Source organism: Scyliorhinus canicula, chromosome 3, assembly GCF_902713615.1.
Source record: "Scyliorhinus canicula chromosome 3, sScyCan1.1, whole genome shotgun sequence".
NCBI classification, from domain to species: domain Eukaryota; kingdom Metazoa; phylum Chordata; class Chondrichthyes; order Carcharhiniformes; family Scyliorhinidae; genus Scyliorhinus; species Scyliorhinus canicula.
Genome location: NC_052148.1, coordinates 14625049 through 14650110, shown reverse-complemented (window position 1 = coordinate 14650110; position 25062 = coordinate 14625049). Strand labels below are relative to the sequence as shown.

Below are 25062 nucleotides of genomic sequence, written 5' to 3'. Positions count from 1 at the left end.
TTACTTAAGTGATACAATTTTAGTTGTTTTTTATCCTTGCCAAATTGTCAAATGAGATAATTTAGCAAACAGTGATCAAATTTTCAATCTTGTTGGTTTGCACAGCTGAGCAGCACATTGTTGATGCATTTGCAAACTCAACGACCAGAGAGCTCAATGTGCTGATTCAGTTATTTTTCCATCGCATAATGGCATTACAGGGTAGATTTTGACTTGGTGTAATAATGCAAAATGGATGCGAGGTAACTGTTAGCTCATCTTCCATCTCTCCCTATTTTATTTCCATTGGAAAACACTGCCATTGGCTTCCATTGGCTATCAATTCCCACTCAACCAGTCTATACAGATACAGGACCCCGGTAATGGTTTATCTTTTCCCTAAATAATTTAGCATCATTTAACAGGCTTACTTTTGTCTGCTTCTTTGGATTTCTGGGGAAAAGAGATAAATGTTCGTTCAATTATAGTTTCAAGCTGGGATTTCAGATGACCTTTTCACCCATTTTCCTTTAATTTGCTTTCCTCGTTCAAACACATTACCCGAGAAATTTGATAGCATCTGAAAATGTGTTAGGACCTCATTACAATGATTCAGGTGTACAGTCAGTGCTATCCATGCCTGTTTGAAGGGCATTCCGAATTGTGTGTCTCTCTTAAAGACAGCCAACAGCTCTGAAGAGGGAGATTCACTGTGGCTGCAGATAGGAAGAGATACCTCTTAAGAGAAAAATGGCTCAAAAGGGTTCAGACAGGGCATCCAGGTCTGCAGTTGTGTGTTGGGGGTCCTGGTGCAGGCAATGCATAGGGGTGAAATTCTATCTGGTATCAAAGGCCCTCCAGGTACCACCTTCGCTGTTAGTGGGAAGAAGTTACCATGGAGGTTAGGCGCAGAGCTTGCAGGATATGTTTGTGATGCTGCAAAAAGTTCCCTGACCTCATAAGAGTGCGTACTGGTGTCAGGCCAGACAATCGAGGAAGTGTGGAGGTAACCACAGAGGCTTCCAGGTTGGGAAGGGGAAAAGGCCTGTCTCAATGCCATGGGACTTTGTCCCAGTGAAAAAATAAAAACAAAAGCCCTCCAGCCCTCACCCTCTTCACCTTCAAAACACACCCCAAGCTCCATCCATGCCACCTCATGCTCATGACCTACCCGATGTCCTGTCATGCCCCATACCAAACTCTGCCTTCCACCCACTCCTTCTCTTACTTCATACCAGCTATGCCATTCCTTCAGTCCCCTCATGCCCCCATGCCAAACTCTGCCCTACCACCCACTCTCTACGTTCCTTTATGGCCCCTATGCCAGGCTCTGGCACTTCCAGTCCCATGGATCCACTGTAAACTTTCAAGAACCAATGAACACCCCAGTGTAAAGTGGAATGTGTAACAAAAGAAAACTTTGATTACTTAAACCTATGGAAAAGAAATCTGGACAGCAAGCTAGTAACAGTGTCAATCATCCAGGCCCTTTGATGTTTCAAAAATCACAAACTTCAAACATTTAAAACCAGTTGAGTTATGTGATGACTGATTACTGAATCTTTAATGTAATGATCCCTTTAAGACCGGGTTCGAAACCCTGGGGGACTCCACCTCCGGCTCCACCCCCCCCAGGGAGCCATATATAAGGTCATGTCCAGTGGGCAGTGTGCAGTGAGCACACTTCTCGGTAGCTGTCTGGTTCTCTGCTAATTAAAACCTTTGTATAACCAATCATCTCTCTCGAGTTGTAATTGAGGATATCTCAATTTAATTAGCAGACTACTTAAAGATGGACAGCGGTCTAAAGCCAGAGAAGTTCAATTTGGATACTCGGTCGCCAGAGACCGCAGAAATGTTTAAATACTGGCTTCGGTGTTTTGAGGCCTACCTGAACTCCTCAGACACTCCAGTCGACAGACCTCGCAAGCTGAGCTACTGCACGCCCGGGTGGGCCACAGACTCTCCTCCGCGATCGAGAAGGCTACCACGTACGAGACGGCGGTCGAACTCCTGCAGAAGCGCTTTGTTAAGCCAATAAACGAGGTACATGCCCGGCATTTGCTCTCAATCTGCCGGCAGCGCTCCGGGGAAACACTATACGAGTACGTGAAAAGACTCACTGCGCTCGCGAAGAACTGCGACCACAAGGAGGTGACGGCAGAAGTCCATATGAACTTGCATCCGAGATGCTTTTGTGTCCGGTATACGATCCACATACATCAGGCAGCAACTCCGCGAAGACGGAGCAAAAGACGTCCAAGGCACGGTAACGCTCACCTCCTCTCTGGAAGTGGCCCACCATAATCTTCGCACGTACTCCACGGACCTTGCGAGCCTCTCTTGGTCCCATCCAGACTCGGCCACGCTACAGGCCTGCGCCACGCGGCGACCCGCTCACACCGGGGGCACACCGTGCTATTTCTGTGAGCAAGGCCAGCACCCACGTCAGCGTTGCCCAGTCCGCTCTGCTATCTGCAACAACTGTGGAAAAAAGGGGCATTTCGCAAATGTCTGCCTGGCTGGGCCCAAGGCTCAAACAAAAGTCTCATCGGGCCCAAAAATAGAGCTCACAGGCCCCGCAACGCGGCTGCGGCCCCGGCCGGACACGCCCCCTTCTGACGCGTTATCGGCCTTGTGTGAGTCATGGGGGCGACCATCTTGGCGGCGGCCATCTTCAAAATCCGACACGTGCGACCGACGATGGCGGCCATTTTGTGACTCCAGGCCGCCATTTTGTGAGTCCGACTCAGCTGAGGACTCTTGACTACCCGCAACAGGGAGCGATCACCCTCGATCAATCACGGCCGAAGCACCTACGGAACTCCATAATGCACGTCCAAATCAACGGGCGCGAAACCCCCTGCCTATTCGACTCCGGGAACACGTAGAGCTTTATCCACCCAGAAACGGTAAGGCGCTGCTCCTTGCGCACTTATCCGCCTCCCAAACTATCGCCCTCTCCTCCGGATCCCACTCGGTCCAAATCACGGGGTATTGTGTCGGGAACCTCGTGATCCAGGGCACCGAATACGCCCATTGCAAACTTTATATCCTCCCTCACCTCTGCGCCCCTCCTGCTGCTCGGTCTGGACTTTCAGTGTAGCCACCGAAGCCTGCCACTGAAGTGCAGCGGACCTCTGCCCCCACTCACGGTTTGTAGCCTGGCAACACTTAAAATTGCATCAGCCCGCTCTTCGCGAACCTCACCCCTGACTGTAAGCCCGTCGCCACCAGGAGTCGGCGGTACAGTGCCCAAGATATGACTTTTATCAAGTCAGAGGTTCAGCAGTTGCTGAAAGAAGGAGTCATAGAGGCTAGCAACAGCGCCTGGAGAGCACAAGCATTGGTAGTCCGGTCTGGGGAAAAGAAACGGATGGTAGTGGACTATAGTCAGACCATAAACCATTTTACGCAACTCGATGCATACTCCCTTCCCCGCATAGCAGAAATGGTTAATCAGATCGCCCAGCACCGGGTATTCTCCACGGTTGACCTAAAATCCGCCTACCATCAGCTCCCTATCCGCCCGGAGGACCGCGTCTATACGGCCTTCGAAGCAGCCGGTCGACTTTTTCACTTCCTCAGGGTCCCTTTTGGCGTCACAAATGGGGTCTCCGTTTTTCAAAGGGCGATGGACCAAATGGTGGACCAGTACGACTTACGGGCTACTTACCCATACTTGGACAATGTCACCATCTGCGGCCATAACCAGCAGGACCACGACGCAAACCTGAAAAAATTCCTCCAGACCTCCCGGGCCCTCAATCTAACCTACAACAGAGAAATCTGTTTTCCACACAACCCGACTAGCCATCCTCGGCTACGTCGTGGAAAACGGGGTCCTAGGCCCAGACCCCGACCGCATGCGCCCCCTAAAGGAACTTCCCCTTTCCCGTAGCCTCAAGGCACTCAAACGGTGCTTGGGGCCTTTCTCGCCCAGTGGGTCCCCAGATATGTGGACAAAGCCCGACCACTCATTAAGACCACGGCTTTTCCCCTGACGGCTGAGGCCCGGTCAGCCTTCAGTTGCATCAAGGCCGGTATCATCAAGGCCGCCATGCAAGCGGTGGACGAAACCATCCCTTTTCAGGTAGAAAGCGATGCATCAGACGTTTCCCTAGCTGCTACCCTCAACCAGGCAGGCAGGCCAGTAGCATTTTTCTCCCGAACCCTCACTGCCTCGGAAATTCAGCACTCTGCAGTCAAGAAAGAGGCACAAGCCATTGTGGAGGCCATGCGGCACTCGAGGCACTACCTAGCCGGTAGGAGGTTCGCCCTCGACACCGACCAACGTTCGGTAGCCTTCATGTTTGATAACGCACAACGGGGCAAAATAAAAAATGATAACATTTTGAGGTGGAGGATCGAACTCTCCACCTACGCGTACGATAGTACATATCGTCCGGGGAAGCTCAACGAGTCCCCAGATGCCCTGTCCCGCGGCACATGCACCAACGTGCAGAAAGACCGTCTGCGGGCCATCCACAATGACCTCTGTCACCCGGGGGTCACCCGGCTTGCTCATTTCATCAAGTCCCGCAATCTACCTTACTCCACCGGGGAGGTCAAGGCCATGACCAAGGCTTGCCAGATCTGTGCGGAGTGCAAACCGCACTTCTACCGACCAGACAAGGCTCGCCTGGTGAAAGCCTCTGGGCCCTTTGAGCGACTAAGCGTGGACTTCAAAGAGCCCCTCCCGCCCACCAACCGCAACATCTATATCCTCACTGTCATCAACGGATTCTCCTGCTTCCCCTGCCCCGATATGACCTCGGCCACCGTAATCAAGGCACTGCACAGCATCTTCACCCTGTTTGGTTTCCCTGCTTATATCCACAGCGACCGGGGTACATCGTTCATGAGCGATGAGCTGCGTCAGTATCTGCTCAGCAAGGGCATCGCCTCGAGCAGGACAACCAGCTATAACCCGCGGGGAAACGGGCAAGTGGAGAGGGAGAACGCGACAGTTTGGAAGGCTGTCTTTCTCGCCCTACGGTCAAGAAGTCTCCCAACCACCCGCTGGCAGGAGGTCCTACCCGATGCACTACACTCCATTAGGCCGCTCCTCTGCGCGGCCACGAACGAGACCCCTCACAATCGCTTGTTTGTCTTCCCCAGGAAGTCCACCTCTGGGGTCTCGCTTCCACATTGGCTGACGACTCCGTGACCAGTTCTACTCCGGAGGCACGCGAGGAGCCATAAGGCGGACCCTCTAGTCGAGAGGGTCCAGCTGCTGTATGCGAATCCCCAATACGCCTACGTCGAACACTTCGACGGAAGGCAAGACACAGCTTCCCTGCGAGACCTGGCACCCGCTGGCTCTCCCACCGTCCCCCCCCCGACACCGACAGCGCCCTCTCTCTCTCTCGCCCCCCGCCGGTGCCGGCACCAATCACCCTAGTCACCCCGGATACTGCTCCAACACGGGCAAAGGCTTAGACCACCTGCTCCCGGATATACCCCCACTGAAGATGCCCGTGTCCGCCGCACCACCGCCGGAGCTGAGAAGGTCAACAAGGACAATCAGACCACCCAAAAGACTGGACATGTAATTCCATTTCACCCCTGACGGACTCTGTGTTTACTTTTAAAACGGGGGTGAATGTGATGAATGATTTATGCACCTTTAATGTAATGATCCCTTTAAGACCAGGTTTGGAACCCTGGGGGACTCAGCCTCTGGCTCCACCCCCCCAGGGAGCCATATATAAGGTCATGTTCAGTGGGCAGTGTGCAGTGAGCACACTTCTCGGTAGCTGTCTGGTTCTCTGCTAATTAAAGCCTTTGTATTACCAATCATCTCTCTTGAGTTGTAATTGAGGGTATCTCAAGTTATGTCAACAAACAACTGACTGCAGAGATCAGAGAGCCTGAGCTTTCAATCAAAACATGTTTCCTCTGGGGAAGGTGTTCTGTTACTCTAATAGATGTCTGGGCTCTCAGCCAAGCCTCATTTTGTATGCTTTTAAGCTTACCGTTTGGAAGGTCCCCTTGAACACTTTAGGGCAGTGTTTATCAAACTTTTTCCTGGGAACCCATTTTTACCAACCGGCCAACCTTCAGGACCCAACCAGGCCGACCTTCGCAACCCACACCGGCCGACCTTCGCGACCCACGCCGGCCAACCTTCGCAACCCACGCCGGCTGACCTACGCGACCCACCATTTTCTCTTACCTTGTTTGTTGCTGACAAAAATGGAGGAAATGGTTTTGAGTCCCTTTGGCCCCAATGGTCCCTTTGGCCCCCCCAACTTGTAAAAAAAAAGGCTGCGACCGTATTGAAAAATGCGGCTGCACTGCACATGCGTGCCCGATCATCGGTGCGCATGCGCAATGCCACCAAAAATTTTTTAATATGCTCGTGGCCATTTTGAAGGCTGCTTGCAGCCGGCACAGTTAAAAACCGGCCGCTGCAGATGTTGCGCGCGGATGTTGTGCGATCGGAAGCACCAGTTAATTGGATTAGGCCAGTTTTCAGAGGCTAGAGTCACAGTATAAATAGGAGCTAGTTACAGTGCAGACTTTGTTTGCACTGAGTGCTGAGCTTGTTGCATTTGAGTGCTACAGTGAGAGTTTGGTGACTGAGGGAGTGCTGAGCTTGTTGCATTTGAGTGCTACAGTGAGAGTTTGGTGACTGAGGGAGTGCTGAGCTTGTTGCATTTGAGTGCTACCGTGAGAGTTTGGTGACTGAGGGAGTTAGGTGAGGAGGGAGTAAGGTGCTCCTTACATTTCATTTCCTATATTTATCAAAGAGCGTGAAGGGAGCCAGGTGTTTAGAGTACAGCTGACTGGAAGCAGAGTCGGAGGGCGGAGGTCCAGTTGGTCCACGGGGCAGCTAATTCTGTAAAGTAAGAGGGGATGGAGGCTAGGGCAGTTGCATGCTCCTCCTGTAGGATGTGGGTGGTGAGGGATACCACTGGTGTCCCCGCTGACTATACCTGCGGGAAGTGCACCCAACTCCAGCTCCTCAGAGACCGTGTTAAGGAACTGGAGCTAGAGCTGGATGAACTTCGGATCATCCGGGAGGCAGAGGGGGTTATCGAGAGGAGTTACAGGGAGGTAGCCACACCCAAGGTACTGGACAAGAGTAGCTGGGTTACAGTCAGGGGAAAGAAAACTAACAGGCAGACAGTGCAGGGATCCCTCGTGGCCGTTCCCCTTCAAAACAAGTATACCGTTTTGGATGCTGTTGGGGGGGATGACCTACCGGGGGAAGGCCCCAGCGGCCAGGTCTCTGGCACTGAGTCTGGCTCTGGGGCTCAGAAGGGAAGAGGGGAGCATAGAAAAGCAATAGTAATAGGAGATTCAATGGTTAGGGGAATAGATAGGAGATTCTGTGGTCGCGAGCAAGACTCCCGAAAGGTATGTTGCCTCCCGGGTGCCAGGGCCAGGGATGTCTCGGATCGTGTCTTCAGGATCCTGAAGGGGGAGGGTGAGCAGCCAGAAGTCGTGGTGCACACTGGTACCAACGACGTAGGTAAGAAAAAGGGTGTGGAAGTAATAAACAAGTTTAGGAAGTTAGGCTGGAAGTTAAAGGCCAGGACAGACAGAGTTGTCATCTCTGGTTTGTTGCCGGTGCCACGTGATAGTGAGGCTAGGAATAGGGAGAGAGTGCAGTTGAACACGTGGCTGCAGGAATGGTGTAGGAGGGAGGGCTTCAGGTATTTGGATAATTGGAGCGCATTCTGGGGAAGGTGGGACCTGTACAAGCAGGACGGGTTGCATCTGAACCAGGGGGGCACCAATATCCTGGGGGGGAGGTTTTCTAGTACTCTTCGGGAGGGTTTAAACTAATTTGACAGGGGAATGGGAACCGGATTTGTAGTCCAGCAACTAAGGAAGCCGATATTCAGGACGCCAAAGCACGTAGTGATGCAGTGGGGAAGGTAACACTGACAAAGGAGAGTACTTGCAGGCAAGGAGATGGGTTGAAGTGTGTATACTTTAATGCAAGAAGCATCAGGAATAAGGTGGGTGAACTTAAGGCATGGATCGGTACTTGGGACTACGATGTGGTGGCCATCACGGAAACTTGGATAGAAGAGGGGCAGAAATGGTTGTTGGAGGTCCCTGGTTATATATGTTTCAACAAGATTAGGGAGGATGGTAAAAGAGGTGGGGGGGTGGCATTGTTAATTAGAGATAGTATAACAGCTGCAGAAAGGCAGTTCGAGGGGGATCTGCCTACTGAGGTAATATGGGTTGAAGTCAGAAATAGGAAAGGAGCAGTCACCTTGTTGGGAGTTTTCTATAGGCCCCCCAATAGCAGCAGAGATGTGGAGGAACAGATTGGGAAACAGATTTTGGAAAGGTGCAGAAGTCACAGGGTAGTAGTCATGGACGACTTCAACTTCCCAAACATTGAGTGGAAACTCTTTAGATCAAATAGTTTGGATGGGGTAGTGTTTGTGCAGTGTGTCCAGGAAGCTTTTCTAACACAGTATGTAGATTGTACGACCAGAGGGGAGGCCATATTGGATTTAGTACTTGGTAATGAACCAGGGCAGGTGATAGATTTGTTAGTGGGGGAGCATTTTGGAGGTAGTGACCACAATTCTGTGACTTTCACTTTAGTTATGGAGAGGGATAGGTGCGTGCAACAGGGCAAGGTTTACAATTGGGGGAAGGGTAAATACAATGCTGTCAGACAAGAATTGAAGTGCAGAAGTTGGGAACATAGGCTGTCAGGGAAGGACACAAGTGAAATGTGGAACTTGTTCAAGGAACAGGTACTGCGTGTCTTTGATTCTGTATGTCCCTGTCAGGCAGGGAAGAGATGGTCGAGTGAGGGAACTATGGTTGACAAGAGAGCTTGAATGTCTTGTTAAGAGGAAGGAGACTTATGTAAGGCTGAAGAAACAAGGTTCAGATAGGGCGCTGGAGGGATACAAGATAGCCAGGAGGGAACTGAAGAAAGGGATTAGGAGAGCTAAGAGAGGGCATGAAAAATCTTTGGCAGGTAGGATCAAGGAAAACCCCAAGGCCTTTTACACATATGTGAGAAATATGAGAATGACTAGAGCGAGGGTAGGTCCGATCAAGGACAGTAGCGGGAGATTGTGTATTGAGTCTGAAGAGATAGGAGAGGTCTTGAACAAGTATTTTTCTTCAGTATTTACAAACGAGAGGGGCCATATTGTTGGAGAGGACAGTGTGAAACAGACTGATAAGCTCGAGGAGATACTTGTCAGGAAGGAAGATGTGTTGCGCGTTTTGAAAAACTTGAGGAAAGACAAGTCCCCCGGGCCTGACGGGATATATCCAAGGATTTTATGGGAAGCAAGAAATGAAATTGCAGAGCCATTGGCAATGATCTTTTCGTCCTCGCTGTCAACAGGGGTGGTACCAGAGGATTGGAGAGTGGCGAATGTTGTGCCCCTGTTCAAAAAAGGGAATAGGGATAACCCTGGGAATTACAGGCTAGTTAGTCTTACTTCGGTGGTAGGCAAAGTAATGGAAAGGGTACTGAGGGATAGGATTTCTGAGCATCTGGAAAGACACTGCTTGATTAGGGATAGTCAGCACGGATTTGTGAGGGGTAGGTCTTGCCTTACAAGTCTTATTGACTTCTTTGAGGAGGTGACCAAGCATGTGGATGAAGGTAAAGCAGTGGATGTAGTGTACATGGATTTTAGTAAGGCATTTGATAAGGTTCCCCATTGTAGGCTTGTGCAGAAAGTAAGGAGGCATGGGATAGTGGGAAATTTGGCCAGTTGGATAACAACTGGCTAACCGATAGAAGACAGAGAGTGGTGGTGGATGGCAAATATTCAGCCTGGAGCTCAGTTATCAGTGGCGTACCGCAGGGATCAGTTCTGGGTCCTCTGCTGTTTGTGATTTTCATTAACGACATTGATGAGGGAGTTGAAGGGTGGGTCAGTAAATTTGCAGATGATACGAAGATTGGTGGAGTTGTGGATAGTGAGGAGGGCTGTTGTCAGCTTCAAAGAGACATAGATAGGATGCAGAGCTGGGCTGAGAAGTGGCAGATGGAGTTTAACCCTGACAAGTGTGAGGTTGTCCATTTTGGAAGGACAAATATGAATGCGGAATACAGGGTTAACGGTAGGGTTCTTGGCAATGTGGAGGAGCAGAGAGATCTTGGGGTCTATGTTCACAGATCTTTGAAAGTTGCCACTCAAGTGGATAGAGCTGTGAAGAAGGCCTATGGTGTGCTAGCGTTCATTAGCAGAGGTATTGAATTTAAGAGCCGTGAGGTGATGATGCAGCTGTACAAAACCTTGGTCAGGCCACATTTGGAGTACTGTGTGCAGTTCTGGTCGCCTCATTTTAGGAAGGATGTGGAAGCTTTGGAAAAGGTGCAAAGGAGATTTACCAGGATGTTGCCTGGAATGGAGAGTAGGTCATACGAGGAAAGGTTGAGGGTGCTAGGCCTTTTCTCATTAGAACGGAGAAGGATGAGGGGCGACTTGTTAGAGGTTTATAAGATGATCAGGGGAATAGATAGAGTAGACAGTCAGAGACTTTTTCCCTGGGTGGAACACACCATTACAAGGGGACATAAATTTAAGATAAATGGTGGAAGATATAGAGTGGATGTCAGAGGTAGGTTCTTTACCCAGAGAGTAGTGGGGGCATGGAATGCACTGCCTGTGGAAGTAGTTGAGTCGGAAACGTTAGGGACCTTCAAGCGGCTATTGGATAGGTACATAGATTAGGGTAGAATAATGGAGTGTAGATTAACTTCTTCTTAAGGGCAGCACGGTAGCATTGTGGATAGCACAATTGCTTCACAGCTCCAGGGTCCCAAGTTCGATTTTGACTTGGGTCACTGTCTGTGTGGAGTCTGCACATCCTCCCCGTATGTGCGTGGGTTTCCTCCGGGTACTCCAGTTTCCTCCCACAGTCCAAAGATGTTCAGGTTGGGTGGATTGGCCATGAAAAATTGCCCTTAGTGTCCAAAATTCTATGATTAACCTAGGACAAAAGTTCAGCACAACATCGTGGGCCGAAGGGCCTGTTCTGTGCTGTATTTCTCTATCTATCTCTATCACCGTGAAGGACGACTCCGCGACCCACCCGCGGGTACCACCCCCAAGTTTGACAATGCCTGCTTTAGGGTTCACAAAAGGGACCGTGAACCAAGACTGCATAAAAACCTGCCCTGACTCCTTAAATTGTGGAGCAGTAGGAGATACCTACCTCTCCAATGGAACCAGCCATGTCGCGAGTGATGGATGCGGGTTTTGGTCAGGAACCAGCTCGCACCCTTTCAATGTATTCCAGAAAATTGTGCAGCCCGGGAATGGGGTCAGGAATCTTGGAATCAGGACCTGCCCACCATTTTTACGGGCTCCCAAGTCATTACGACTTGGAGAAAATCCAGTCCGTAATGTCTTATTCAGAGATTAGCTTGTGTTATTTCAGGGAATTTTACAAACAAAATTACAAATTAATTATGGATGAGGAAAGCAATTTGATCCATGTTGATATAGTCATCTAGAAAAATGTTAATCGCTCCTCGTTGTTTCCGAATAATCTAGTTTTCACCTCCACCTCTCTATTTCTCAATTTGAACAGAGCTATTTCTTACATTGTGTTTGCTGCTAAATATAACTGTGCACACAGGATGCAAGATTCGCTACCTGCTTTTCATTGTCAAGATAACTTTACTGCTCTCCTCATAGTCCCAGCAACGGTGATTCCAGTGTTTTTGCAGACTGTGCCATTCATATAAGTCTATTAGCTGGTTCAAATGATTTCCTGACTTAATGATGCTTCCTCAAGGCCACCTGATGAAGAGAAAGGCAAAATTAATCTTACCTATTGTGTCTGATTTCACCCAGATTGAATTTACTGGACCACCCAATGTCACCCAGAAAATATTTGCTTGCCAGCTGTTAGTAAATGGTGTAGACATTTATAAAAAGTGATTATCACTGCAGTTGCTACAGTTACTTATTTAATTGACGCCTTTTTCCGCTGTGCAGAGTGCTCCATCCTGGGAACAGATATCGATCTGCAGACAGTTGAAAATGATACAATCAGCCTGGATAGTTTCTTCAAGAGTTGGTTACACAATCATGGAACAGACAAGGAGCATCTCCATCTGCTGCTTCCAGCAGTACTTCCCAGCTCTGCAGGAAGAAGTAATCAGTGCTATGAATGATAACTAGTAAAATAGATTGATTAAAGCTACCTTTAAGTGTTTTCTCTATCTTGTAAGCATTTCAGAGTTCAAGTCATGGCACAGTTGACAATGACAGTGCGTGACTGGACTATAATAGACTATAGAACCATGGTACAATCCTTAGTCTGTACTTGAATTAGTTGAACGTCAGATTTGAAGATTTAGCGGATTGAGAATAGTTGTGGGGAAACGATAGTGCACAATTAAGCATAAAAATACTTAACTCAAGGAGGGTTAACTTCAGTGAATTGAAAAGGTATCTAGCCTAGGCAGATTGGAATCAAAAATTGGTCGGTGAAAGAATAATTGAACAATAGGAAACCTTCAAAGAAGAGATTGTTTGGGTAAAGAGTAGACATATTCTAATGAGGGGGAAAGCGAGGGCATCCCATGATAGAGTTAAGTGGATTATTAGAAGTACAGAGGCTATCCAGAGGTGGCGATCTTTGGAATGTCAGAAGATCCGGGAGTTCAGGGGGTAAAAGAGGCCGACGTCCTGGCCTTTGCCTCCCTGGTAGCCCAGAGACAGATCCTTTTAATGTGGAGGGACTCAAAGCCCCCGAGTGTAGTGACATGACTGGGTTTCTCAGTCTTGAGAAAATAAAGTTTGCCTTAAGAGGGTCAATGTTGGGGTTCTCTCGGAGATGGCAGCCGTTCGTCGACTTTCTCAGGGAAAATTAAAATGTCGGCAGAAGCAGCATTCTGAAGGGGGGGATAGGTATCAGATGGTTGGGGTATGTGAAGATTGGGTCGGGTGGGGAAATGTTTATTTTACCATGTTAATGTTATTGTTTTTGTTATTGTTATAAACATTTTGCAAATACCTTAATCAAAATACTTTTTTAAAAAAGTACAGAGGCTAACTGAGACAGAAAAAGAAGGCTAATTACAATCATAAGGTTGATAATCCAGTAGAGAACCAAGCTGAATAAATAAAGTACAGAGGAAATCTAGGAAAGGGCAAAGAGAGATTACGAGAATAGCTTAGAGACTAACATAAAAGGAGGGTGCAAGAACAGAGAGAGCTGGTGATGTACGTGCACAAAGTTTAAGCTGGAATGACTAGTGGAAAATCATATGGGGATCCTTTGCTTGATTAAAAGAGAAGAGCTCAAAAGCAAGGAGATTGTGCTAAACCTCTATAACGCACTGGTTAGTGCTCAGCTGGCAACTTGGTCAGAATTTTACCGCCTTTGAAGATTTTTTGAGGTCAGGATCAAAAGTGGATTTCAATCCCACTGGTGATGCCTGACTGCACTGGAGACGTCTCTTTAAGCTAAGCATGGTGGTTGGAGCAGGCACCCAGCTAGCCCAGTGTGAGGGCCCTAAAGAGAGGTGGGCGCTGCTCCTGCAGGCAGGAAAATACGAGGGGTGCCGCCAGAATGAGAATGTGTGAACATTTTCAAATTATCTGTGGTCACAGCTACTAGGCCAACATTATGAAAGGGGGAACCCTCCACAAGATGGGCTGTGCCTGGAGCTGTAGCCCTGTGACTATAGCAGCTCCAGGGTGGGTGGGTGGGAAGAGGATAAAAAAAGTTGACTTCGCTGGCACCAGCTGCAACCTGGCGCCCATTAGGTGCTGTTATTATTCTGGCGCCAAGTGGTCAGTTTCTAACCACTAATTCACCTGGAGGTGAGAACACATCGAGTGGCTAACGCATGCACTGTTATGAAACTTTCTCCACACTGAAAGCTGCCTCTGAGATTCCATCCCGATTATAAAATGTCTTTCAGGGATGACATCACCAGAAGGAAAAGATGTCCTGCGACATTTTCCAGCTCCGTTGTGGTGGGACCCGTCGCAGGGTGTTTGGCGGTCCAACAAAATGTCCACTGACTGTTGATGGAACTGGACAGTCCAGATGGTGGGTGGGACAGGAAAATCCTGCTCTTAGTTTCACTTTTGCTTTGAGCAGAGCACACACACAGCTCTGATGTCTTCAAGCTTTATACCTATTTATAACTGTTCTCAGAAAAGAAGAGGCTAAGAGGAGATTTCATAGAGATGAGCAAAATCATGAGAGGTTTTGATAGATATAGTAATCCACGGGAGGCAGGAGTTCCGTCACCACACCAATATTTATTTACAATAACGATATTACAGGAGCAGCTACAAACAGAGCTGCTAGCAGTCCAGTCAACTTAAGACTGCTCACAAAGCCTACACAGGTGATTATATGGGCCCCCTCAATGCGCTATAATTGGGGGAGCTCATACTCCAATTGGCCAACCAATAAAGCCAATTGGAGTTCATTACAATAGAGTAAATAAAGAGAAACTTTTTTCAGTCGCAGGAGGGTCAGTAACCAGAGAAAACAAAGGCGACATAGGAAAGCAGACATGATGGAGCAGCTTGAATCGCAAAATTCAGGAAAGAATTGGATAAATACTTCAAGTGAAATCATTCGCAAGGCTATAACGAAAGAGCAAGGAAGAGTTTTAATTAGACAGCTGTACCAAAAAACAGCCTCCTCTGTGCTGCATCACGTATGATTTTAAGGAAAGTGCAAGAATTGACCTCAACATTTCAGGAGTGGAAGGGAGTAGAAAATATTCAGCTGGAAAACAATTTCTAAACAATGCCCAGAGAAATTGCAATTGTGCAGTTGTCAGTTGAAGACGAGTTTTATTGCCAGGCTGTTACTTACTATCAAGATCAATGTTAGCCTTTTGACTCTGACACATAAATAATATTCACTTGGCAAGCTACTGCAGCCCATGGAACCATATCCCAACAATGTAAGCCAACATCTGCAAAAGAGAGAGATGAAAAAGAACAGAAATGAGAGCTGGCTCTCATGAACATTAGTTTGGAAGTGATGATCATTTATACTTCAGTTTGTATGACCTTCCTTAGATTGATTACGTTTTCTTCAGTTGATAAATTTAAAAATAATAGACAATTATAGTACACCAGTGGTATGCCTGGCATGAATCCCACTACTGGCAAGTACAAATCAGAGAAACCGGTTCTATTATAACTGTATCTTCAGTTCACTGTTTGTACTCAGGGATTCCATACTTGCAGTGGAGCTCTGGAGAAGGACCTCCCTGGGAGAATGCTTAAACCTAGAAAACATGCAACTGCCTCACTCAAAGTCAGATAATAAGGACAAAATTCTCTGTTTGAGGGACTAATGGCAAGATCTACCAGCCATGTTGTGCTCGAATGGGCGCACAACGTGGCCGGTAGATGCAAGGTGAAGCCTCCCACGGGCTTCTTGGCAGCCAGTATGCCTCGCTAGATCAGGATCCTGCCCACAAAGGGCCTGAGTAAGCCACATTCACTTAAGTAGGTTTTAAACCTACTAAGGCCAACTCATCCGAGATATTTCAGCCTCCTGGCATCTAACAGCCTCCCCAGGGAGTCCCCAGCTGGGCATTGTTCAGTACTGAGCCACACAAACGTGAACCAGGCGGAATGGCACCCGAGGGTCTCCCAAGCCATCGGAGGCGCCTGCGTGGTCAGAGAAAGGGCAGGGTGACGCCCCCGGTCCTCCCTCTAAAATGTGAGCACCTTAGCACTGGCAAGAGCAGGATGGCAGTGCAAGAATGCCCAGGTGTCAGGATGGCACTGCCAGGGTTCAGGGCCCAATGGGGGAAATGTCCATGCAAGGAGCGTTGAGGAGGGGTATGAAGGGTGGTGGGTACATGGCAGATAAGAGGGGGTGATGGATGGGGATCTTGGAGGGTTGGGGCCTGTAAGGGAGCATGCGGGGGGGGCCTGAAAGAGGGGTGCCCCACGGACCACATAGCGGGGAGTACTCACTTGGGTGGGGGGGGGCAATGTCCTTATGTGTGGGGGTGACATTACCCATGGGTTTGGAGGACCCACAAGCTCACCCAGAGATTGGGGCATCCTTTCAAAATGGCGGCCCGACCTCTGAGGAGCCAGTTGGCCAGTGAGTTCAGCATCCCAGTGGTGAAAATAATTCCATGGCCGGGATTTACCCGCTAATCACCCCGGCGATGAGGGGTGCAGTCAACAGGAAATCCTGTTGACAACAGTGGGGCCAATAAATCCTGATGGCGGCCACCAGAAAACACGCAGCAGATTGGTTGGTAAATCCCACCCTAAGTGTGGGTAAACCGATGGGAAACTCGCCAGAACCCAAAAGGTGACTAAATGTGGTTAGATAACGATGGCAAACTCACCGACAGAGCCGACAGGAAACTACTAGCAAAACCTACCACAGGAGGGAGCGAGAACTGTGAAGTGGATGCAGAGATGCTTCAGCGGGATTTGGACAGGCTGAGTGAGTGGGCATATGAATGGCATCTCCGGTCAGAGGGCGAGATATGCAGCAGGTTGCCTCCTCATCTGTGCTGTCTGGGGTCACAGCTAGAAGGAGCAGCAGGCCATGTAAGATAAGGAGACACCAGTTAAATTGGCACCTGTGCAGCACATAGATTAGAGGTAGGGGGTCAGGGCACAATAATGTATAGTCACTATCTATTGAACACCGTTTCACCAACATTCCAGCCTGCCTCAATCCTCTGTCTGAAGGCCATGAAGGATGGGCTGGGATGGGTGCAGAGGGTGTGCCGGATGGGGTTGTGGATGATGGACATTTAAACATTCCACCTGGGGTCACCCTCTGAGGTGGCAGGGAACAGGGCTTCTTTCTTTATATATATCTATGTATATATATTCCCCCCCCCATTTTATAACCCCTCTCCTTACTTTTCTCCCCTTTGCTTCTCCCTTCCCCCCTACATCTGTCACTGCTTACCCTCTGAACTTAGTTTCCTGTTGAGATTTTCCAGCATTTTTTTCAGATTCAGATTCCAGCATCTTTAGTAATTTGCTTTTATTATGGGGAAGTGGGCACTGCTTCGAAGTTTGTGTGTGTGGGGGTGGGGGGGGGGGGGGGGGGGGGGGGGGGGGAGAGAGAGAGAGAGAGAGAGAGAGAGAGAGAGAGAGTATGAAGAGGTGGGACAGGCTAACAGAGCTGCCAGTAGCCAAGCCTACTAGTAGGCAAACTGGAGGTGATCAGGTTGTCCCGTGTCTAGCAGTCCTGGAGTACACATTGGGTGGTCTTCCATGCCAGACTGGGCTCCATGCCTGGTTCTTCCTGGCCATCCTCCTTGTCAGTTTAGGCCTGCCGTTCTTCCTCCTCCTCCAGCATGTCCACCCTCTGCTGTCCGTTGTTGTGCAGGATGCAGTAGGCCAGCACAATGTTAGACACCCACCTGGGGTTATTTTGGAGCACCCCACCAGAGCCATCCAGGAATCAGAAGTGCAACTTGAGGACGTCGAAGCACCCCTCAATGATGCTCCTGGTTGCTGCATGGGCGTCATTATAACGCTTCACTACGTCAGTCAGGGTGCTCCAGAAAGGCGACATTAGCCAAGACCTCAGCGGGTAACTGTTGTTGCCCAAGTGCCAACCCCTCACCGGAGGGAGGGCCTCAAAGGTGCCATGAACCCATGAGTGTGCCAGCATGCACGCTGCCTGGGTATTGAGTGCAGACATGTATGATGCGCAGCTGGTGATCACACATCAACTGCACATTGAGGGAGTGGAAGCTCTTACGATTGATGATGGGCAACCCCTAATGAACTGGTGCTCATAGGAGGGCAAGTGTGCTATTGATTACCTCCTGGACCTGGGGCATGTCAGCAATGATGGCAAATCCTGCTACCCGGGCATATTGTGTGCCTGGTCTAGACTAAAGTTTATATGTCTGCTACCCGGGCGCATAGGCATCCATCACAGTGCAGATGCATCCGTTAACAGATGTCTGAGAGATCCTAGACAGGTCTCCGCTCGGACACTGGAAAAAACCAGAGGCAAAAACGTTCAGGGCGACCATCACCTTGACACTTACAGGAAGTGGGTATCCTCCTCCATATCCCCTCAGTGCCAGGTGCGCCATTATCGTGGTGCACGGTCTCCCTGGTTAGCCAAAGTCTTTGGCGGCACAGGCGGTCTGGCAACTCCTCGAAGGAGAGGCGCTGGAGCATCTCCTCTCCTCCTCCTTGGCCTGTTGACAGCCGGCACTTCGAACCTCACCAGCTGACCCCTGCTCTTCTGGACCAGGCTCTTATGCAGGGTTCTCCCCGAGCGGGTCCTATGCCTTCAACCTCTGTGATTCCACAATGGCAACCGTGGCCAGGTAGATGGCAAATATTACTGGCTGTACTCCGAAATTCATTCTTTGCAGCGGGGAAAATCAGAAGACATGTTAGCAAGATGAGTATTCCCCTGCCCATACAAATCCAACCGACTTGGTGATGATCCTGAGTTGACTTCAACTCCACCTACCATATCTCCCCCCTGCAATGTGTTGCCGCCTGCACTACACCCCTGTCCCCATCAGTGAAGGGCACCGGGGAGTTTTTATCCTCACCATGCGTCCCTGTCAACAGATGTACCGGTAGCTTCCGCAACTTTCACAGAAAAGTGTGAGGTGATTCATCTTGGAAGGAATAACAGGAAGACAGAGTACTGGGCTAATGGTAAGATTCTTGGTAGTGTGGACGAGCAGAGAGATCTTGGTGTCCATGTCCATAGATTCCTGAAAGTTGCCACCCAGGTTGAGAGGGTTGTTAAGAAGGCGTACGGTGTGTTAGCTTTTATTGGTAGAGGATTTGAGTTTCGGAGCCATGAGGTCATGTTGCAGTTGTACAAAACTCTGGTGCGGCCGCATTTGGAGTATTGTGTGCAGTTCTGGTCGCCACTTTATAGGAAGGATGTGGAAGCATTAGAAAGGGTACAGAGAAGATTTACAAGAATATTGCCTGGTATGGAGGGAAGATCTTATGAGGAAAGGCTGAAGGACTTGAGGCTGTTTTCGTTAGAGAGAAGAAAGTTAAGAGGTGACTTAATTGAGGCATACAAGATGATCAGAGGATTAGATAGGGTGGACATTGAGAGCCTTTTTCCTCGGATGGTGATGTCCAGCACGAGGGGACATAGCTTTAAATTGAGGGGAGATAGATATAGGACAGATGTCAGAGGTAGGTTCTTTACTCAGAGTAGTAAGGGCGTGGAATGCCCTGCCTGCAACAGTAGTGGACTCGCCAACACTAAACGCATTCAAATGGTCATTGGATAGGCATATGGACGATAAGAGAATAGTGTAGATGGGTTTTAGAAGGGCTTTACAGGCCGGCGCAACATCGAGGGCCGAAGGGCCTGTACTGCGCTGTAATGTTCTATGTTCTAACCCGTGTCAGTCCTGTTTCCCCAATGGGGTATACTATAGGGGTATCCTCATTGGGTTGGCCGTATGTTATCTCGCCAGCAGGTGGCACCTGAATGTGCGGTGGAGGGGTCATGGTTTTCCACCAATCACCTCCATGCTTAGAGGCTTGTGAGTGGGCAGGGAAGTGTGCATCTGGTGGGAGGGATGTGGGGTCTTGGGTGTGACACATAGTTTGTGACAACTTGACCGGGGGCTGGATGGATGGGAGCAGGGGCACAGTGGAAAGACAGGACTTGGAGACAGCTGGTGCTCCTGAGGGGTGGGCTAGCTGATAGTGTAACTGTTGAGGCCTCTGCCCTGAGAGGGGCAGTATGCCAGAGAGAGTGCCAAAAGCCATGGTGCATGTGTCCTTTGTTTGAGGTGAGCTCTGCTATTCCCTGGCTGTGGGCAGTACTTCTGCTGAGTGCACTGAGGAGTGTCAGCACCTGATGAGCTTGACCATGCCCATCCCATTGATGGATCAGCTGGGGTCTGAGGTTTCCTGGATGGGCTGCCAAATGGCCAGAGGCTCTGTGAACATGCAGAGGCCACAATGGGCAATCAGCAGAGTGGGCAGCCAGGGGCTTGTAACTTGTACCAAAAGAATCTGCTTAAGAATCTTGGTAGTGTTGATGAACAGAGAGATCTCGGCATCCAGGTACATAAATCCCTGAAAGTTGCCTGATAGGGCTGTTAAGAAGGCATATGGTGTGCTCGTCTTTATCAGTAGGGGGATTGAGTTTCGGAGCCACAAGGTCATGCTGCAGCTGTTCATAACTCTGGTGCGGCCGCTCCTGGAGTACTGCGTGCAGTTCTGGTCACCACATTATAGGAAGGATGTGGAAGCTTTGGAAAGGGTTCAGAGGAGATTTACTAGGATGTTGCCTGGTATGGAGGGAAGGTCTTACGAGGAAAGGCTCAGGGACTTGAGGTTGTTTTCGTTAGAGAGGAGAAGGCTGAGAGGTGACTTAATAGAGACATATAAGATAGTCAGAGGGTTAGATAGGGTGGATAGTGAGAGTCTTTTTCCTCGGATGGTGATGACCAACACGAGGGGACATAGCTTTAAATTGAGGGGTGGTAGATATAGGACAGATATCAGAGGCAGTTTCTTTACTCAGAGAGTAGTAGGGGTGTGGAACGCCCTGCCTGCAACAGTAGTAGACTCGCCAAATTTAAGGGCATTTAAGTGGTCACTGGATAGACATATGGATGAAAATGGAATAGTGTGGGTCAGATAGGCTTCAGATGGTTTCACAGGTCGGCGCAGCATCGAGGGCCGAAGGGCCCGTACTGCGCTGTAATGTTCTATGTTCTAATCTTAAAACAAATACTGCAGCAATGGCAGTCTGAGCCAGACCACCCCGATCCTAACAGGGACATCCCGAATCCACAGAACTGTCACCAAGTCACTCCCCGCTAGTTTCACCGGCACTGGCAGCCAACCCCCGGCAAGCACAACAACCTTGCAAAAGTTTTTCAAACTTTGCTTACTTTCTCTCCCCCTCAGCAGCCATGACATCCAGTCCCCATTTATAAATACCTGTCGTAAATCACGCTCGTGTGACCTCTGCCTGAGAGGAGGTCCGGAGCATACTGGGTCAAATGGGCTAAATACATTTAAATGCGTGCAAATGCTGGTTTTGCATGCCCCGCTGGTACGGGGTGCAAATCCTGTTATCGCCACGAGGAGCATGCCACCTGAATTGGCGCCGGGCACAGACCTCAATTTTGGACAGACGCCCGCTTCTCTGCCTGATTGCAGTTTGTGATTATGGCGTCACAAGGTGGAGAATTTTGCCCGTGGTTTATTAACAAGTCTCACCCAATTTGTTGCAAGCAGAAACAACTGTAATGTGTGTGAATCATCCAAGTACATAATTTCGTGGCAAGTTCCCTACAACTGTTGATTATCTGTGCCTTCTATGGCTGTCACACCGCACAAAGATTTGGCAGTCATTTAAAAAATATCAAAGCACAGCATTTTTGGCTGTACAATGAATTCATGTGAATAGAATTGTAAACTCATACTGATTGCCCTCAGATCTTTAATATCCCGTTTGAAAGTATAATTAGCAGTACAACCAGCCAGTGTCATAGAGTACAGAGAAGATGCCAATCCTATCCTTGGCTCCCATAGTGAAACAATGGGCTCCGTGTAGCTGATTGTGAAATTTGCATAGAAAATCTAACTGATTTCAATTAAGTTTTATTTTGATCTTGATAATTGGCTCTATTAAGGCCTCCTGCTACATTATAAGAAGTAAGATCCACCATTCAATACAATCATGATTAATCTGCTGCTTCAACTGCTTTGATTCCCATTCTTGAAAGATCAAAAATATGCTATTCTCAGTCTTGAATATAGTCAACAATGGAACATACAGAACCCCACAGAGTGGAGTGGACAATTCCAAGGATTCTCAATCCTTCGATTGAAGACATTTCTCCTTGTCTCAGTCAGAAATGATGAACCTCTTATTCTGAGTAGCTGTGCCCATCTTCTAGATACCCCGTCCAGGTGAAACAACCACTCAGTGCCTACGCTGCCAAGCCTCTTTTGAATCTTGTATGTTTCAACAGGATGAACTCACATTCTTCTAAACTCGATAGTATTACATAGAACATAGAAAAATACAGCACAGAAAAGGCCCTTCGGCCCACGATGTTGTGCCGAACTTTTGTCGTAGATTAAGAACAAGTTAATCTACACCCTGATGTGGCCATTAATTCACTCGGAACACGATTGGAAGTAAACTGTGGTTTTAATAGTCTTACAACTGAGCCTGCCTGCGACCAGAAGAACTGAGAGCAGGCTCACGGCTGCAGCACTTTATACTTCCGGTAGTGGGAGGGGCCAAGGGTGGAGCCCTGTACAAGCTCCTCATCTCCCCCTATGGGCAGAGCCGTGCAACGGCTCACAGACAGAGCCCACAAGGACATAATACTATGCAATACAATACAGTGTGAATTACAATACAGTATGAATTCACCACATTCACCCCCTGTAAAAAAAAATCAAGTCCGGCGGGGGTGACGGGTCTACAAGTTGAGCCGGTCCAGTGGCCGAGTCGTCCTTTGGGATCGGCGGGGCACCGGGGTTGCAGCCTCTTCGGGTAGCTGGGTGGTGACGGTCGGTGCGGGTATGCGGGTGGACCCCTGACCAGTGCGACGGGCGAAGGGGGGCGCAGGAAACCTATAGGTGCGGGGGCGCAGGGCGTGGGCAGGGAACCTATAGGCACGGGGGCTTGGGGGGTTGGGTGGGGTGTAGTGTGAGGGGTACCTCGGCGGTGGTGGTGGTGGAGGATCCTGCAAGCGCCAGGTCCCGGAGGGAAATGGTGGCCTGACGGCCGTCGGGGTATTCAATTAAGGCGTAGTGGGGGTTCGAGTGAAGCAGTAGCACTCTCTCTACCAGCGGGTCCGTTTTGTGTGCCCGGACGTGCTTCCGGAGGAGAACCGGGCTCAGTGTCCTCAACCAGGATGGGAACGAAGCCCCCGTGGTAGTGCCCCTAGGGAAAACAAATAATCGTTCGTGAGGGGTCTGGTTGGTGGCGGTGCATAAGAGGGACCTAATTGCATGGAGAGCGTCGGGGAGGACCTCCTGCCAGTGGGAGGTCGGGAGATTCCTGGACCGGAGGGTCAGTAGGACGGTCTTCCAGACCGTCGCATTCTCCCTCTCCACCTGCCCGTTCCCCTTGGGGTTGTAGCTGGTAGTCCTGCTCGAGGCAATGCCCTTGTCGAGCAGGTTCTGACGCAGCTCGTCGCTCATGAAGGACGAACCCCTGTCGCTGTGTACGTAGCTGGGGAAACCGAGCAGGGTGAAGACACTGTGCAGGCCTCTGATGACTGTGTGGGAGGTCAAATCAGGGCATGGGATAGCAAAAGGGAAGCGGAAGAATTCATCGATGACGTTAAGAAAGTACACATTTCGATTGGTCGAGGGGAGTGGCCCTTTGAAATTGATGCTCAGGCGTTCAAAGGGCCGCGAAGCCTTTACTAGGTGGGCCTTGTCTGGTCTATAGAAGTGCGGTTTGCACTCCGCGCAGATCGGGCAATCCCTGGTGATGGCTTTCACCTCCTCGGTGGAGAAAGTCAGATTTCGGGCTTTGACATAGTGGGCGAGCCGGGTGGCAGAGGTCATTGTGGATAGCCTTCAGGCGGTCGTTTTGCGCGCTAGCGCATGTGCCGCGGGACAGGGCATCTGGGGGCTCGTTGAGCTTTCCCGGTCGATATATGATATCGTAATAGGTGGAGAGTTCGATCCTCCACCGCAAGATTTTATCATTTTTTATTTTGCCCCTTTGCGAGTTGTCGAATAGGAAGGCAACCGATCTTTGGCCGGTGATGAGGGCGAACTTCCTACCTGCGAGGTAGTGCCTCCAGTGCCGTATGGCTTCCACAATGGCTTGAGCTTCTTTTTCGACTGAGGAGTGTCGAAGTTCCGATGCGGAGAGGGTTCGGGAGAAGAAGGCGACTGGTCTCCCTGCCTGATTAAGAGTGGCGGCTAGAGCGACCGCTGAGGCGTCGCTCTTCACCTGAAAGGGGACGGATTCATCCACCGCCCGCATGGCGGCTTTGGCGATGTCCTCCTTGATGCAGTTGAAGGCCTGACAGGCCTCAGCTGACAGTGGGAAGAATGTGGTCTTAAATAGTGGGCAGGCATTGTCCGCATACTGGGGGACCCACTGGGCGTAATAAGAGAAGAATCCCAGGCACCTCTTGAGGGCCCTGGGACAATGAGGGAGGGGGAGATGTAAGAGGGGGTGCATACGGTCCGGGTCGGGGCCCAGGACTCCGTTTTCCACGACATAGCCGAGGATGGCTAGTCTGGTAGTGCGGAAAACGCATTTCTCCTTATTGTAGGTGAGATTGAGTTTCTGGGCGGTTTGGAGAAATCGGTGGAGGTCGTCGTGGTCCTGCTGGTCATGGCCGCAGATGGTGACATTGTCCAAGTACGGAAACGTGGCCCGCAGCCCGTACTGGTCCACCTTTCGGTCCATTGCTCATTGGAACACCGAGACCCCATTCGTGACGCCAAAGGGGACCCGGAAGAAATGGAAGAGGCGGCCATCTGCCTCGAACGCCATGTAGTGGCAGTCCTCCGGGCGGATTGGGAGCTGGTGGTAGGCAGACTTCAGATCCACCGTGGAGAATATGCGGTACTGGGCGATCTGATTGACCATGTCTGCAATTCTGGGGAGGGGGTACGCATCGAGGTGCGTGAACCGGTTAATGATTTGGCTCAACCACCATCCGGAACTTTTCCATGGTCTTGACGACCACCACCTGAGCTCTCCAAGGGCTGTTACTGGCCTCTATGACTCCCTCACGTATGAGCCGCTGGACTTCGGCTCTGATGAATACTCTATCCTGCAGGCTGTACCGCCTGCTGCGAGTGGCTACTGCTTTACAGTTAGCCGTTAGGTTAGCGAAGAGTGGAGGGGGGGTCGAATTTTAGAGTCGTTAAACTGCAAATAGTAAGTGGAGGTAGGGGTCCGCCGAAGCTGAGTGTGAGGCTCTTGAGATTACATTGGAAATCGAGCCCGAGTAAGAGTGGGGCACAGAGGTCGGGAGTACGTACAGCTGGAAATTAGAGTAGCTGGCGCCCTGAAGCATTAGGGCGCCCTTGTATGTGGACCGAGTGCGAGCCCGAGGCGAGGGAGATAGTTTGTCATGCAGGGAAGATAGGGAGCGAACAGCATCTTACCAGGTCAGGATGTATGAAGCTCTCAGTG

At 49.8% G+C, this 25062-nt stretch overlaps 1 protein-coding gene across 6 annotated transcripts in view; it reads left to right on the top strand.

Moving 5' to 3' along the window:
* The window catches only part of LOC119963830 (meiosis 1 associated protein), a 145630-nt gene that overhangs the window by 40162 nt on the left and 80406 nt on the right, over positions 1-25062 (top strand). For all 6 annotated transcript variants that reach the window (XM_038793158.1, XM_038793162.1, XM_038793159.1 and 3 more), the window contains one exon: positions 11934-12092. In XM_038793158.1, the coding sequence (XP_038649086.1) occupies positions 11934-12092 (159 nt within the window). The remainder of the gene's footprint in view (positions 1-11933; positions 12093-25062) is intronic.